Source organism: Pistacia vera, unplaced genomic scaffold (assembly GCF_008641045.1).
Source record: "Pistacia vera cultivar Batoury unplaced genomic scaffold, PisVer_v2 Contig51, whole genome shotgun sequence".
NCBI lineage: Eukaryota > Viridiplantae > Streptophyta > Magnoliopsida > Sapindales > Anacardiaceae > Pistacia > Pistacia vera.
In genome coordinates, this window is record NW_022196346.1 from 1,575,570 (window position 1) to 1,591,205 (window position 15,636).

Below are 15,636 nucleotides of genomic sequence, written 5' to 3' on the forward strand. Positions count from 1 at the left end.
AGACACCGTTGAGCCTGCCTTTGTTGACTAGTTTTGCTTTGATATTATAAAAAGTTTTGGTCCTTTTTAACTATAATAATTCTCTTTGGTTCCCTTGAGGCTTGAGCCCTGCCACTCTGAAGTAGTATCACGTGAAAGATTCCTTTCGTCTTCCTCTGACTGTAAAGTTTAAGATGTATATAACATAATGGAAATAATTTTGTAGACAATGCAGACGACGTGGCACCATGCGATCATTTCTCACATTTCAATCAACTTACGTAAACGCGGATTCAGCCCGTGATATCACAGCCACTTGAATTTCAAAATTGTAAAGAACAAATGGCTGTGATCTCACCACCGTTAATGCATCATTACCGTTCAATTATTTTGGAAAACGCCATCACTTTAAGATATTTTCTACTCAAGGGTCCCCACTACGTATATAATATTTCATCACTCAGAAATGCATGAGTTAATAATATGACATGCTAATCAAAAGTCACAGGGCTGAGCCAAAACTCGTATAAATTTTTCTGAAGTGGGGGGTCCTCTCTTCGTTGATTATTATCAAACCCAATTATTGCTCTCACCGAAAGTTTGTTGAAGTGAAAGATTCCTTTGGTCTTTCTCTAACTATAAACATTGATAATTACCACAAAATAAACACACCAACCATTTCAATTTCGCAATCTTTGTTTTCATCAATTACATATCACCATTCAATATGGCTGAAGCGCTTGTGGAGATAGTGTTGGAACAATTTGTTTCAATCATTCGTCAACAGGCGGAAGAAGGGATAAGTCTTATTGCAGGTGCTGAGCATGAAGTTGAGAAGCTTCAAAGCAACTTCCTGTCCATTCAAGCTCTGCTTGCTGATGCTGAGAACCGACAANATTGAGTGAACAGTCCAGGAATTTTCAGTCACAGAGCTTATGCATAAATTGAATAATCTAAAGCCTTATGATGGCCCAATAGTTTGTATTTGGGCCTAATCCATAACTCTAAAGCCCATCTGAACATACTAAGGTCCTCTAATATGAAATTATGTTAATGTATATGATAGATTTCTTGATTATTTCTCTATTACAAGAATAAATTATTCATCATCTAGCAATGGTGAAACTTGATAGAGACCGTGTTAATGCTTATATAATTATAATATAATCACTAAATTTTAAACCAGAATTATATGTTTTACTGATATCTTGGCAATAAATTTTAACTGTTTTAACCATCTCAGTTAGCCCCAAAGTTTATGTATATAATCTATTAATAGTTTCTATTCAGGTGATGTGAAACATGGTTCTGTGGACTTGAACTGTGAACTGCTTCTTTCATTGTCAATACTCATCCAGCTGGGAACTTTGAGTGAACATTCCAGGAATTTTGAGTCACTGAACTTATGTATAAATTGATAGAGTTCATGTTAATGCTTATAATTATTGTTAAATGATGAAGTCTGCGACGTCGTTTAAAGCCAAGTAAAACGCTGCCGTTTTGTTTATTAATCCAAGTTGATCACAGCCCTTCAATTAAGGAAGATTTGATGGCTCCAGTTCACTCAGTGGTCAATGATATAAAAGAGGCTATTTCTCTCAGTTGCAACAGTTCATTTTGGGTTTTTTTTCTCTGTAAACACGATAGTAACTTGGGTTAGGGTTTGTCACTCAATTGATTCTTCTCTGTGTGAATCTGTCTAGAGTCTTGATTGAGGGCTTGGAGTTCCTTCAAGGATAGTGAGCACTCTAGTGGTTGTACAGGTTTGCGGGTATAAAGCGAAGAGAGATGAGTGATTGATTGTATTGTTGGCAGAGAGAGTGAGTTGATTGTAATTTGTATCATTCGAAGTGTGATTAATCATAGTGCAGCGAGCTCCATATTCTAAAACTCAACGTGGATGTAACTTGTTCTATATTGAAGAAGTGAACCACGGTATATCGTTTGTGTGTTGTTTGATTTGATCTGAGTATTGGTGTTTTAGATTTGACAGATTAGGCTTAGTTTATAACAATTATAATATAATCACTAAGTTTCAAACAAGAATTATATATTTTATTGAGATCTCGACAACAAATTGTAACTGTTTTAATCATAAGGAGAATATGTAAGCGATATTTTAAGTCAAAAAAAAAAAAAAATTATTATTATTCAACTAATTTTCAAGCTTTATAGATTGTAATGCAATATTTTAAGTCCAAAAGTTATTATTCAAAATTTGGCAGAGCTTTTGCTTTTTAAGATTCATATAATTTGTCATTCTCAAAATTTTATTCAAAAGTTACTTCCATCTCTAAGTTATTGTAAAGCNATTTTTTGTTTTTCAATAGTCGTGTGCTTCAACGTGTAACACTGCATCTTGGTCAAAATAAGAAACCACCGTTTGCTGTTTTTGCTGAGATTGTTGGTGTTGGATTTGTGAAGTTTATGATGTTTGTATGCCTCTAGTTTGCGCTAGAGAAGACTTTGTATTCCCATTTTTGGTGATAGTGAAAGAATTTAATCGGACTACGGTCCCGTGGTTTTACTCCATACATTGGGGAGGTTTTCCACATAAAAATTTGGGTGTCATTGATCTTTAATTTTCTATATATATTTGTAGCTTTTGATTATATGCAATCGAGAAAGAAAATGAATTGTTAGAAGCTAGGTTCCTTTTTATTCATGCAACAGTGAATTGGATGTTGAATTGAAATTTCTTGCTTCTTTTGGGTTGATTAACACATTGGACAAAGAAAGATTGAGAGACACCAATGAATTGCTTTCATTGGAATTTTTAAGTTGAATTGAAGTTGAAACTGTCCATTGTTTTGATACTACTATAAGGCTCTTACAAATGGGTGTTTTTCATGGATTTTTCTCCTCAAATTTTTAGAAATTCCTTCATTCATTATTATTCTACTTACTCCTCATGAAACAGAGAAGAAACAGGGGAGTTAATAAAAAGAAAAATCAGTAGATCTTTTAGAAGATTTCAAATATGATCTAAAGGTTACAACGAACATATAAGATTGACTAAAGCAGTGTCATAGAAATTAAATAAATTAACATGCATCAAAGGATGAAAGAAGAGGATAAAGAGAATTTCTTTTGCTTGGAGAAACATTTGGTATGGATAAGACTGAGTAAAGCAGTACAGATAAGAGGAGAAACTAACAAGCTGAAGTAGTTTAAGAAGGTTTATTTAATGCATAAAGCAACCATCTCAGTTAGCCCCAAAATTTATGAGGTGATGTGGAACATGGTTCTGTGGACTTGAACTGTGAATTGCCTCTTTCATTGTCAATGCTCATCTAACTCAAGCTCTTTAAACAAACTAGCTCCCATTGAGTGAACAGTCCAGAAATTTTGAGTCATTGAACTAAAGCCTTATAATGGCCCAATAGTTTGTGTTTGGGCCTAATCCATAACTGTAAAGCCCATCTGAACATACTAAGGTCCTCTAATATGAAATTATGTTAATGTATATGATAGATTTCTTGATTATTTCTCTATTACACGAATGAATTATTCATCATTTTGCAATAGTGAAACTTGATAGAGGCCGTGTTGATGCTTATATGATTATAAAATAATCACTAAATTTTAAACCAGAGTTATATGTTTTACTAATATCTTGGCAACAAATTTTAGCTGTTTTAGAATCTGTAAGCAATATTTTAAGTAAAAAAATAAAATAAAATATATATATATATATATATATTATATTCAACTAATTTTCAACCTTTATGAGTTGTAATGCAATATTTTAAGTCAAAATGTTTATTTAATTAAGCTTTGCTAAGCTTAATGATTGTAGTGCAATATTCTGATTGAGAAAGACCTTGTTTCATACAGTAATTCTTCAAATATCATGTATGTTCAGTCTCAGAATGGAGGAAATTTGCAAAAATTTTGCTTTTTAAGATTCATATAATTTGCCATTCTCAAAATTGACACAAAAGTTATTCCATCTCTAAGGTATTGTAAAGCTAAAAGTGTAAAGGAAACTTAATATTCTTTCAGTAAAGATCATCTTCTCCAACAAAAATCATTCAAATCTTTCCTTTAACAGACCTTCTACAATTCGCATCCATCCTTCTTTCTCAAGAGTAGCTTTTTGAAAGTTAATTCTCAAAATGAATTGGATTATTTTAACTATTCTTATGTCATTACAAATAGCTTGTCGACTGAAGAGATTCCTATTTTACAATAAAAATATGCTAAAGAAAAGAACAAAGGAATTGCTTGTACAACACTTAATACTTTAACGTATCAAAGCAAAACTTTGGTTGGATTTATTCCTTGGTCTTTCCATTTGGGCAATCAAATCTAATTTTTTAAAATGAAAGAAAAGTTTAAGAAGGAAATACTTGAAGTCAACAAACTCCTCTGGAAGAAGTTTTTTTTTTTTTTTTTTGGTCTAAAAGCTCATGTATCTTTTAGCTATCATAGTTTAAATATACAAGTGGATCGAATATCTGTCTTTTATTTTTAAATGTTTGATAACAAATATGAGTTGCTTGCCTTTAACATATGTAAACATATTAAATATCGTGTTAACAACATTTGTCCTATTAAATATAATGTAATTTTATATTTTAAATTATCAAATTTATGAAGAAAAAAACAAATGTATATAAATTATAAATAACTAATTGTTTAATGTAATATATAAAAAATAAATAAAAGAAGACCAAAAATACAAATTTTATAAGGGTATTGTTAAAATTATATAAATTTAATAGGGATACTGTTGACAAAGGAATAGTATTATTGATATTAAGATGTTTTTGTATTTAGATAAAAGCCAAATACTTTAGTCCTTTTACTTATATTTGGTAAACAGACGTAAGTTATAAAACCAATTGAATATCAACGACTGTCAAATAATTAAAAATTATTTAAATAACAAGTATTTGAATCATAATAATTTCATATATCTTTTAAGACTTTGTCGTTCGAAATTCTGGTAATACGTATATACATCTATATACAAGTTTATATGACAAAAACTCATACTATTTTATAATACTCTTAAGATAACTAATTTCACCTTAAGTCTAGAATCTTTAATATTTTCAGAAAAAAAAAAAAATTAAAAACTACATCTTCAACTTTATTTATATCTATCAATCAATAAAAAAAGTTAAAAAAAAAAAAATTCCCTTCTTCATGAATTAATACAAATTAATCAAAGTATTCCAATCACTAAAAATTCCCTTTAAGGATATAATCTTTTGCATTTGTTTACGGTCTTTATTTCGAAATTCAAGCAATATTTGGTTATTTAAAACATTAAAGTCTACTATCTATTCAAAAAATAAAAATAAAAAAAGAAAAGATGATGGGCCTGGGCACTTTAAATACTTAGAAGCGAACTTTCTAAAGTCGAAGGCCCATTTTGCTCCAAATTAATGCTTGTTATCTTCCAAACAATATCAATGGGCCCTTTAGAGTTCAAACCTTTCGCATTCTCAGATGTCAAACATTGGAGAAGAGAACTCCTCCACAAGATTTTAACCAAGATTCTCTCACGCTCTTCCTCAACAATGATTCCGCATATGTGCAAAGAGACGACCTTCGAATTGTCAAGCAGCTACAATCGCCATCAATTCCTAGTGATTTTCTCTCTTCTCCTTTTCAGACAGGTAGTTTCTTGGTTTCATTCATCTAACAGTTGAGAAATTTTTCTCTTCAACTTCTAGTATTCGTCGCTATGCTAGTTCGTAAATGCAAACTCAACAGTTTCTTTAAGCAATTCTCATTAACCTTCGTAAATCTCATTAATTTATATAATTTTTTTTTATGGATAAAGTGGGGAAGTGAGACCACATTGCTTATATATAATATGTAGATGATGATATTATTGACTTATTTTAATCATAAAATTCAATAATCTAAAGCCTTATAATGGCCCAATTCCTTGTTACATGAAAGAGAAGTTGCTAATTCATTAAGCATTTTCAATTGATTCCATGAATTTACTTGTGGGAATTTTGTTGAATTTGAGGTTGGTTCTAGAATTGAAGTTAAGTTAGATTGTATTTGAGAATATTTGTAAAACTGATAAGAATTTTTCTGTGATTATTTTGTATTATTGTTCTGAATTTGATAAAAACATTTTGTAGAAGTCCTTCTACTTCATGAAAATAAAACTTAAATCCTTAGAGACTATATTTGTATTTAAAAAATAATATTGCACCTTTCAAATAATATCCATATATTCTCATCTCGTATGATGTGTTTTCATATGTAGTTTTGCGGTGACACAGAGCTCAGGCGTTGAAGAAAATATTGCGCATCAAGTTCTCTCAACGACACCCAAAAGCCTCTGGTCTGTTTCTCTATTCTTGTTTCGCTTCAACTTGATTTTTTTTATAATTTTTAATAAAATTGTGTATTGGCGTATGTTTACAGTTCTCCAAATCCTAGAAATAAATTCATTACTTGATTCGAAATATATAATTATAGGTCTCGCTTACTAGCGTAAGAGGATGTATGTACTTGTAAATTCATGAAATCAAATTTTGTAATATAATGGATTATTTAGCTACATCATGATTCTGGTACTTGTAAATTATATTGTTTATGGGTTTTTGTGGAAATATTGTAATGTTTTTAAGCACAATTTATTTATTACTTTCCAGATTTTGCAAATGCAACTCAGTCTCAATTAGCATCTTCATCTGTGCCATATTAGGGATCAAGAGATCTCATCAGTGCCCCTTTGAAAGGGTTGCATTCTAATGGTTAGTCGTTGGTAAATTTGGATATAATACATAATTATTATGGATAATATTTAAGGCTGTTAGGAACCTATATGGAATCCATTAATGTTGGTCTTATAGATGCGTGGATTTATGTCTTCTTTCAAAAGCAAGTCTGTCTTTTCATTGTTTTGGAGAGCATTTGTATTTGAACTGAAACCTATGAGGGAGATAGCATGTTTTATGTTACTTGCTACTTACATATTTCCCTTGTTTTGGGTAAATTTTGACCTTCGCTCATAACTTCAAGTGTTTCTCAAACTTTGCAGCTATATGCTCGCAGGCACTTTTTGTTTCCTCCTTGAGTATTGAAGAATATAATGTTCGTGTAATGGCAGTAGTACACTGCGAAGCACAAGTATGATTTTAATTTTATGTTTTATCTTTGAGTTGCATGAGTGATGTTGTGGCTTTATAAGTTATGCTTCCTGTAGTTATATTTTTGTGATTCTGCTTTTCATTGGTCTAGTTGTATATTCTTCTGTACCGATCTGTTCGTCCCTATAGTTTCAATGTTTATTATCAAATTGAGTTAGTATGTAGCTTCATAGCAATTCTTATAATAGTTTCTGCACTGTTATTTGTTGTCTGGATTACACAAAATTGTGAAAAGAAAACATGACTAAAGAAAATTTGTTAAATGAGAGAAATCTGCTAAAAACTCTCAATTTTAGTCCACTTTTTTTTTTTTTTTCCTGTAAATGTATTGTTACTTTCTGCTGCTATTGCATCTCTTTTAATGCGAGAAAATTATCTTTCAGAACTCTGTTTAAACTGCTGCTGAAATTACACTGATATTTATTTGTTCAGAGTTGGCATTTGACTCATGGTAGCTGATATTCTTTACCGTAGGGATGTTCTTCGCTGGGGAAAGAATATCATCTCTGTTAAAACACGGACAAAAAAACGAGCTGGTACAGCAGTTTACAATAGAGCATCTTCGCTAGAAACACTGTCAGTACCCCTGTACCTTCTTTTTTTTCTTGCAATAGTATTTGTTACATTTAAGAATGCATTAGTTTCTACTATGGGTTCCTGTTAATTGTATGCCTTAACTGGTTCTTGTACACAGGTTGGTTATTTGTACCTGACAAATTCAAAACGCTTCGAAGAAGTCATGGAAAAGCTGGGATTCTCAACTGGTTCTTCTACACAGCCGATTTTAGAGGAACAAGTAGCAAGTTAATTGCTGAGTCATGCTTTTTGTGGCATCTAAGTCGAATATGCAACAGTCGAGAGGATTTGCATGATTGCGACAAAGTGAATAGATAGGCAGCATGTAAGATGCCATAGTTAAGTCATGCATGAAAATTTTCTGGGTTGTGGTGGTATTGTGCACCAGAGATGGAAGGGAAGCTGGGATTTTAAGTGCTGTTCACTCGAACTTCATGCATGTTTAGTTTTAGGGCATAATTTTGGCATTGTATGATTTTGTATATCAACAAAATAATACCATTTGATTGTTATTCAAAGAAATTCTACAAAAGCAAATTCATGTTTGCCAGTGCTTCAAGACTTAATTTAATACTTAACTGGTTTGCAAACTTAATAATGCAATATTCTGTTTGAAACAACCTTGTTTTCGTACGGCTATACATTTTCTACCTCAGAATTGCAGAGCTTTTGCTTTTCAAGATTCACATATTCTAAACATGAGTTTGTTTTTCAAGATTGACATAATCTACCATTCTCAAAATTGAGAAAAAGTTACCTTCATCTCAAGTTATAGTAAAGTTAAAAGTGTAAAGGAAACATAATTATTCTTTGAGTAAGCATCTTCTCCCAACAATAATCCATCAAATTCTTTCCTTTATACGGCCTTCTGCACTTTGCATCTCATTCTTTCTTTCTTTCTTCAAAGATAGCTTGAACTATTCTTTTGTAATTATGATAGCTTGTAGATTGAAGAGACTTCATATCATTAACCCCTTAATCAGAATCTTAATTTATAATATCTAATGTTATTTTATAGTAATATATGCCAGCTTCAACAAAAACTAAGTGTACAGTTTGTGCAATAAAGTAAATAAAATACGTTCAAAGAAAAGATTGATGAAGGAATTACTTGATCAACACTTATACTTTAACTAGTATCAAAGCAATACTTTGGTTAATTTGGATTTATTCCTTGGTCTTTTCCATGCACTATAAATGTTGAATGGAAGTTGCAGTATTATCACAACATAAGCAAACCAAATATTTCGATTTCAATCAATCTTTGTTTAACCACTTACATCATTCAATATGGCTGAAGCTCTTGTTTCCATAGCCTTGGAACAGCTGGCTCCATTCATTCTTCAACAGGCGAGAGGAGGGATAAGCTTGATTGTGGGTTCCAAGCAAGAAGTTGAGAAGCTTCAAAGCAATTTCCGAGCAATTCAAGCTGTGCTGGCTGATGCTGAGAACCGCCAAGTGAAGGAGAACGCTGTGAGAGATTGGTTAGACAAGCTCAAAGACGTGTCCTATGACATAGATGATGTCTTGGACGAGTGGAACACAAATTTTCTAGAATTACAAATTAAAAGAGCTAAACATGCTTCTAAGCCTCTGAAAAAGGTATGTTCCCTCGTTCTCCGTTGTCTCAGTTGTAAGACACTCGTTATGCATTATGAAATTGCTGTCAATATAAAAGGTCTTCGTAGAAAACTAGATATTATTGCTACTGAGAAAGAGAGTTTCCATTTTAGATCAATCACTCAGGGTAGCAAAGAAGTAGAACGACCAATGACAACCTCTTTTATTGATTTAAAAGAGGTTCGTGGAAGAGATAATGATAAGAATTCATTAGTCGATTTGCTCTTGAGTCAAAGTAGTCAGCAACAAGTCCTCCCCATAATCTCTATAATAGGGATGGGAGGAATCGGCAAGACAACTCTTGCTCGACTAGTTTTTAATGATGATAAGGTGAATACCCATTTTGATAAAAAAATATGGGCGTGTGTTTCTGAGCCTTTTGATGAGCTTAGAATTGCAAAAATCTCTCACAAAAAGTCCATCACAATTAGTTGAATTAGAAACTGTAATGCAAAACATAGGTCAACAAATTGAAGGAAAGAAGTTTCTTCTTGTCTTAGATGATGTATGGACTGAGAATCGTAGAAATTGGGATAATTTAAAACATACTCTCATGTGTGGATCTTTAGAAAGTAGAGTTTTAGTAACCACACGTAAGGAGAATGCTGCAAATGTCATTGGGACCACCAACAAAATCTCATTAGGAATACTATCAGAGGATGAATGTTGGTCTTTGTTTAGTCAACTTGCACTTTTTGAAACAACCACTAATGAGTTTGAAGAAATTGGTAGAAAAATTGTTAAAAAGTGTAAAGGTTTGCCTCTTGCTGTAAAGACTTTAGGTAGTCTTTTGCGTTTTAAAAGAGAATTTAAAGAATGGGAAAATGTCTTAGAGAGTGAAATTTGGGAATTAGAAGAGGTAGAACAAGAGGTTTTTCGACCTCTACTATTAAGTTATTATGACTTATCCCCTACTTTGAAAAAATGTTTCTCATATTGTGCTATGTTTTCAAAGGATTATGAGATAGAGAGAGAACAACTAATTAAGTTATGGATGGCCCAAGGTTATTTAAAGTCAAAAGACTCAAAAAAAGATATAGAGTTAGTTGGTGAAGAGTATTTCAAATCTTTGGCAATGCGTTCTTTCTTTCAAGATTTTGAAAAAGAGGAATCCAATATTGATGTATTTTCTTGCAAGATGCATGATATAGTACATGATTTTGCTCAATTTCTTACCCAAAATGAATGTTATACAATAGAGGTTGATGGTAGAGGAGAAATTGAACTAGAATCTTCTCATGATAAAGTTAGACATTTAATGATAAAGATTCAAGGAGGGGCTTCATTTCCTAGCTCTATTTATACCAAAAATACTTTTCTACGTAGTCTTGTGGTTGATTGTAATTATGGTACTGACCCTAAGATAGTTTTGTCCAAATTAATTGATCAATTTACATGTCTAAGGTCATTATCTTTGAGACAGTGCTCAATTGAAGAAATTCCTGTAGAAATAAAAAAATTAATACACTTGAGGTACCTTGATTTGTCTTGGAATAAAAACATAAAAGAATTGCCTGAGACATTGTGTGGGTTATATAATCTACAAACCTTAGACATAAGATATTGTGAAAATATCAAAAAACTGCCTCAAGGGATTGGAAACTTAATTAACTTGAGACATTTGTTAAATTGGAGGACTGATAGTATAAGTTACATGCCAAAAAGTTTGGAGAGATTAACTGGTCTTCGAACATTAGGAAGATTTGTTATAAGTGAGGGCAATTATGGTAGTGAAGAATGTCCTGTTGAATGTCTAAAAAACTTCAAACACCTTCGAGAATTTGGAATAAAAGGGTTGGGAAATTTGAGAGATGTGGCTGAGGTTAAGAGAATAGAATTAAACAATAAGAAAAACTTGCGTGAGTTGTACGTAGACTTTGAGGGGAGGATGAATGAGGAGCAAAATCAACAACTTCTTGAGGAGTTGCAACCACATCCAAATTTAGAGATGTGATATTTTGGCTTTATGTAAGTAACATCTTAAATGATGTTTTGACACATTTGTCTTTATTAAATATAATGTAATTTTATATTTTACATGTTTTTTTAATTATCAAATTTATGAAAAAAAAAATGTTATAATTAAATAACTAATTGTTTATGTAAATATAAAATAAACAAAGGAAGACCAAAAATACAAATTTATAAGAGTATTGTCAACTTGGAATTATATAAGTTTAATAGGGATACTGTTACCAAAAAATAATATTATCGATTAAGATGTTTTGTGTATTCAGATAAATGCCAAATATTTTAGTTTTTTAACTTATATCTTGTAAACAGACATATTATTAAAAACATGAAAATCTATAATTGTCAAAGAACTAAAAATCATATATCTTTTAAGACTTTGTCGTTCAAAATTCCGGTAGCACGTAATACATTTACGTATAAGGTTTACATGACGAACTCATACTGTTTATGATATTTAAGATAATAATTTCACTTTAACTTTAGGATCTTTTAATATTTTCACAAACAAAAATTAAAAACTACATCTTCACTTTATCTATATCTATCAAAACAATTGAAAAAAAAAAAATTCCCTTCTTCATGAATTAATACAAATTAATCAAAGAATTCCAACATATGAAATTACCTTTAAGGACATAATCTTTTGCACATTTTATGTTTATTGTTCAGTTTTATTAAACTTATAGTTATTTTTATTCAAAATAAAAAGAAAAAAAAAAAAGAAAAAGAAAAGAAAGATGATGGGCCTCCACTTTAACTACTTAGAAGATGAAGGCCCATTTTGCTCCAAATTAATGCTTGTTTTCTCCACACATATCAATGGGCCCTTCAGAGTTAAACCTTTCGATTCTCAAATCAACATTGGAGAAGAAACTGAGGATGTCCCCATCTCCACGAGATTTTACCAATAATCTCTCACGCTCTTCCTCAACATTGATTCCGCATATTGTCAAGAGAGATGACCTTCGAATTGTCAAGCGCTACAATCGCCATCAATTCCTATTGATTTTCTCTCTTCTCCTTTTCAACATTTTCTTTTCGTAGCTTAAGCAGATAAAATTTTGAATTAGATCCTATCTTTGTTAATTTTATAACAAGCTGATAAAAAATAAAGTACTAAGTGCTTGTTAAGGATTAAGATATCTCCGTGCTTTTTCCGAGCAATTTGTCTTCTGTTTGATGTATGGATGTCGACAAAACCTTTGAAAGATCAATTTTTTAGAGGTGAGTCATTCTGCTGGGTTTACACCTGATAAATCCACAGGATTAGCAATACAATGCATCGACCAGTACTATAATATGAGAAAATAGAATCAGAAATTGTTGTTTCATGGTAACATCACTAACTGGCTGCTGTAGCTTATTTGTCTTCCGAGGATAACCATACTTAACATTGCAAGATTGTCTCATATTTCGATCTTAAAATTGTATGCTGACTTGATAACTTTGTATATGTATACAGTACTATGTATCCCATCTCACAAAAATAATAATGTATGTCAGTTTAAGGCCACAGAGTTCTGTTTACAATAGTTGTGTGCTTCAACAAGTGAATATGCTTTTGGTTATAAAAAAAATGTGCAGATATCTCTAGGCATGAACAAACGCTCTGTTTCAATCAATGTTTCTCAGGTTAGAAGTTTCAAAACATATATTATTAATAAGAAGTGAAGTTTATGTACATATCTAATAGCATTTTTACTCAACCAGTAAATAATGCTTTGGTCATTAGAAGAAAGTTCAGAACTTCTTGCATGTAACACGCTAGCCAGCCATGGTAAGCTAGAGCCTCATTGGTCATGAAGAACTGTTCGGTTTTCAGTAACTTTTGTCTTCTCAGTTCGAAGTTTCAAAAGATATTTTATTATATAGGTTCATTCTAAAGGTTTTGTTTTGTATTGTGTATTTCTGTGTCTTGATTCTGTGGTTCTTTTAGGGCAGCTAATATTTTCTGTCGAGTTTTTTTATTTTTTTTTTTTGTTTTAAGCGGTCAGCAACCAGGTAAATCCTCGCTTGGAGACATCTTGTGAAAGAAATGTGAATATCAGGCAACCACTTCAGTTTTTAAAACTGTAAGGTTCCATCACTTATTTCGCGCGGCAACAAACCGATGAAGCGAAGTTTATTTAATGGGGAAACTGGATTACACGTTTAACATTACGTTAATGTTTCTTTATATCAGTCACCACTTTAGTTTTAAACAACTATAAGGTTCCTCAGCTTATTTCGCGGCACGAGGAAGCGAAGTTATTTTAATGGTTGGAACTGGCTTAACGTTACCTTACTTTTAAAAGTTTCATTATGTCACACGGTTAGAATGTGCCAAATTCGATTTTGAGAATATCAAAATCCTCTACAATGTCTCCGTCGAACTATAATTATTATAAACCGTTCCGTGTATATCTAATCTGGGCTTTGCATGTTGTCTATGTCCAGATGAAAATACAGTAGAAAATTCCTCGGAAATGAATTTGGAAAACTTTAAATAACGCTTTGATAAACGCAATGGGTTTGTCCAGACTACTGCAAAGGCCCAAACGTCAGCAATATCCAGACCTGTTTAAGAAGCATGTTAATGATCATAATCACTAACAATGAATTTTTACTTACATTTAGGTTCCATCAGCTTTGCATGTATGTAACCTGGCCATAGGTAATCTCAAACGTTTAGCGAATTTTTGGAAGACAAGGCCCGGGCAACCTTAAAGCCTGCCTTTGTTACTATTTTTACTTTGATACTAGAAAAAGTTTTGTCCTTTGTTACTATCCAATCCTTTGGTTCCCTTGAGCTCTGCCCATCTGGGAAGTTTTGTATATAAACTAGGGCCTTTGACTCGATCATGCATCTTTCCAGTTTTCATTAGGCCTGAAGCCTGAGGTCCAAACGACAAATAGTTAAAAGCGCACCACTCTTATTATCAGTGGCACTAAGCGACGATGTTCGTTTATAATATACAGTGCCGCTGCCGATGCAATAAACTAACAAAAATCTCCTCTCACCCCAGCACTTGCAATTCTCTAACCAAGAAAGTCAAAGTTGGCTGGTTGAGATTGAGTAGATGCTGCGTCGTGAGTCCAATATGTTTATAATAAGATTGATATCCAGGTGAAAGCGTGAGTCAGTTCCTACTCATCGTTTATAATATCCAATAGCCGGCTTCCCGGCATGCAATAACTAACAAAATCTAATCTCCCTCTCCACACCCCAAGCAAACTTTCAAATGTCTCGAACCAAGAAAGTCACAGGTTGGTTGTTTGACATAGTAGATGCCGCTTCATTTTCGATTAGTACTAAGCCTAACTTGTATAAGATTCAATTTGGTCTTTATCTGACTATAAACACTGAATCATTACACAAAAATAAACACACCAACCATTTCAATTTCTCAATCTCTGCTTTCATCAATTACGGAGGTGTGAAGCCCAATATATCAAGCTCAAAATGTGTTTGCAAATTGAAACCCAAACTTAACTTCATCTTCTTCTTCTTCACGTAGCAGCCAAAAACGAGAGAGAGGGAGAGTGTGTTCTGCTCCAACTGCTGTCCCTTCTATGCCAGCCACCATCTAGATTCTTTCCATCACTGTATATGTTTGTGAGAGAGGCAAAAACAAAGAGAAACGGAGAGGAAGTATGATTGTACTCTAGTTTGCACTAGAGAAGACTTTGTATTCCCATTTTTGATAATAGTGAAAGACTTTAATGGACTACGGTCCCGTGGTTTTTACTCCTCACATCGGGGAGGTTTTCCACGTAAAAATTTGGGTGCCATTGATCTTTAATTTTCTGCATATATTTGTAGCTTTTGATTATATTTACTCAAGAAAAAAAAGGAATTGTTGGAAGATAGATTCCTCTTTAGTTACGCAACAGTGAACTGGACATTAAATTGAAATTTCTTGCTTCTTTTGGGTTGATAAACACATTCGATAAAGAAAGATTGATAGACACCAATGAATTAATCTCATTGGAATTTTAAGTTGAATTGAAGTTGAAACTTTCCGTTGTTTGGATACCAGCTCTAAAGCTCTTACAAATGGGTTTTTCGTTGATTTTTCTTCTCAATTTTTAGAAATTCCTTCATTCATTCTGATCCCACTTACTCCTCCTTATGAGACAGAGAAGAAACAGGGGATCTAAAAAAAAAAAATCATTAGATCTTCTAGAAGATATCAAAGAAAATGAATGCTCTCATCCCAGCCAAATATTAATAATGCCATATTTAAATGATGAGTATTGATCAAATATATAAATTTGATTGAACGAACAATTCCACAACCATCTTCGTAACATTCTGTTTGAAACAAGCTATTCTTGCAGAGAACATATATATATATATAAAATATTGCTTAAAATTATT

At 32.2% G+C, this 15,636-nt stretch overlaps 1 protein-coding gene and 1 pseudogene across 1 annotated transcript; both read left to right on the plus strand.

The window, feature by feature from the left end:
* Positions 1–6,781: 6,781 nt before the first annotated feature.
* LOC116106157 lies at positions 6,782–8,178 on the plus strand (annotated as a pseudogene).
* Positions 8,179–9,750: 1,572 nt separating this feature from the next.
* On the plus strand, positions 9,751–11,256 carry LOC116106158 (putative disease resistance protein RGA3). The gene has a single exon (XM_031392501.1). It carries the CDS (start codon positions 9,751–9,753, stop codon positions 11,254–11,256), a length of 1,506 nt encoding a protein of 501 aa, XP_031248361.1.
* The last annotated feature ends 4,380 nt before the right edge of the window (positions 11,257–15,636 follow it).

What these genes read in the sequence shown, in the direction of transcription:
- LOC116106158 (XM_031392501.1), top strand. Translation starts at nt 9,751, where the DNA reads ATGCAAAACATAGGTCAACAAATTGAAGGAAAGAAGTTTCTTCTTGTC.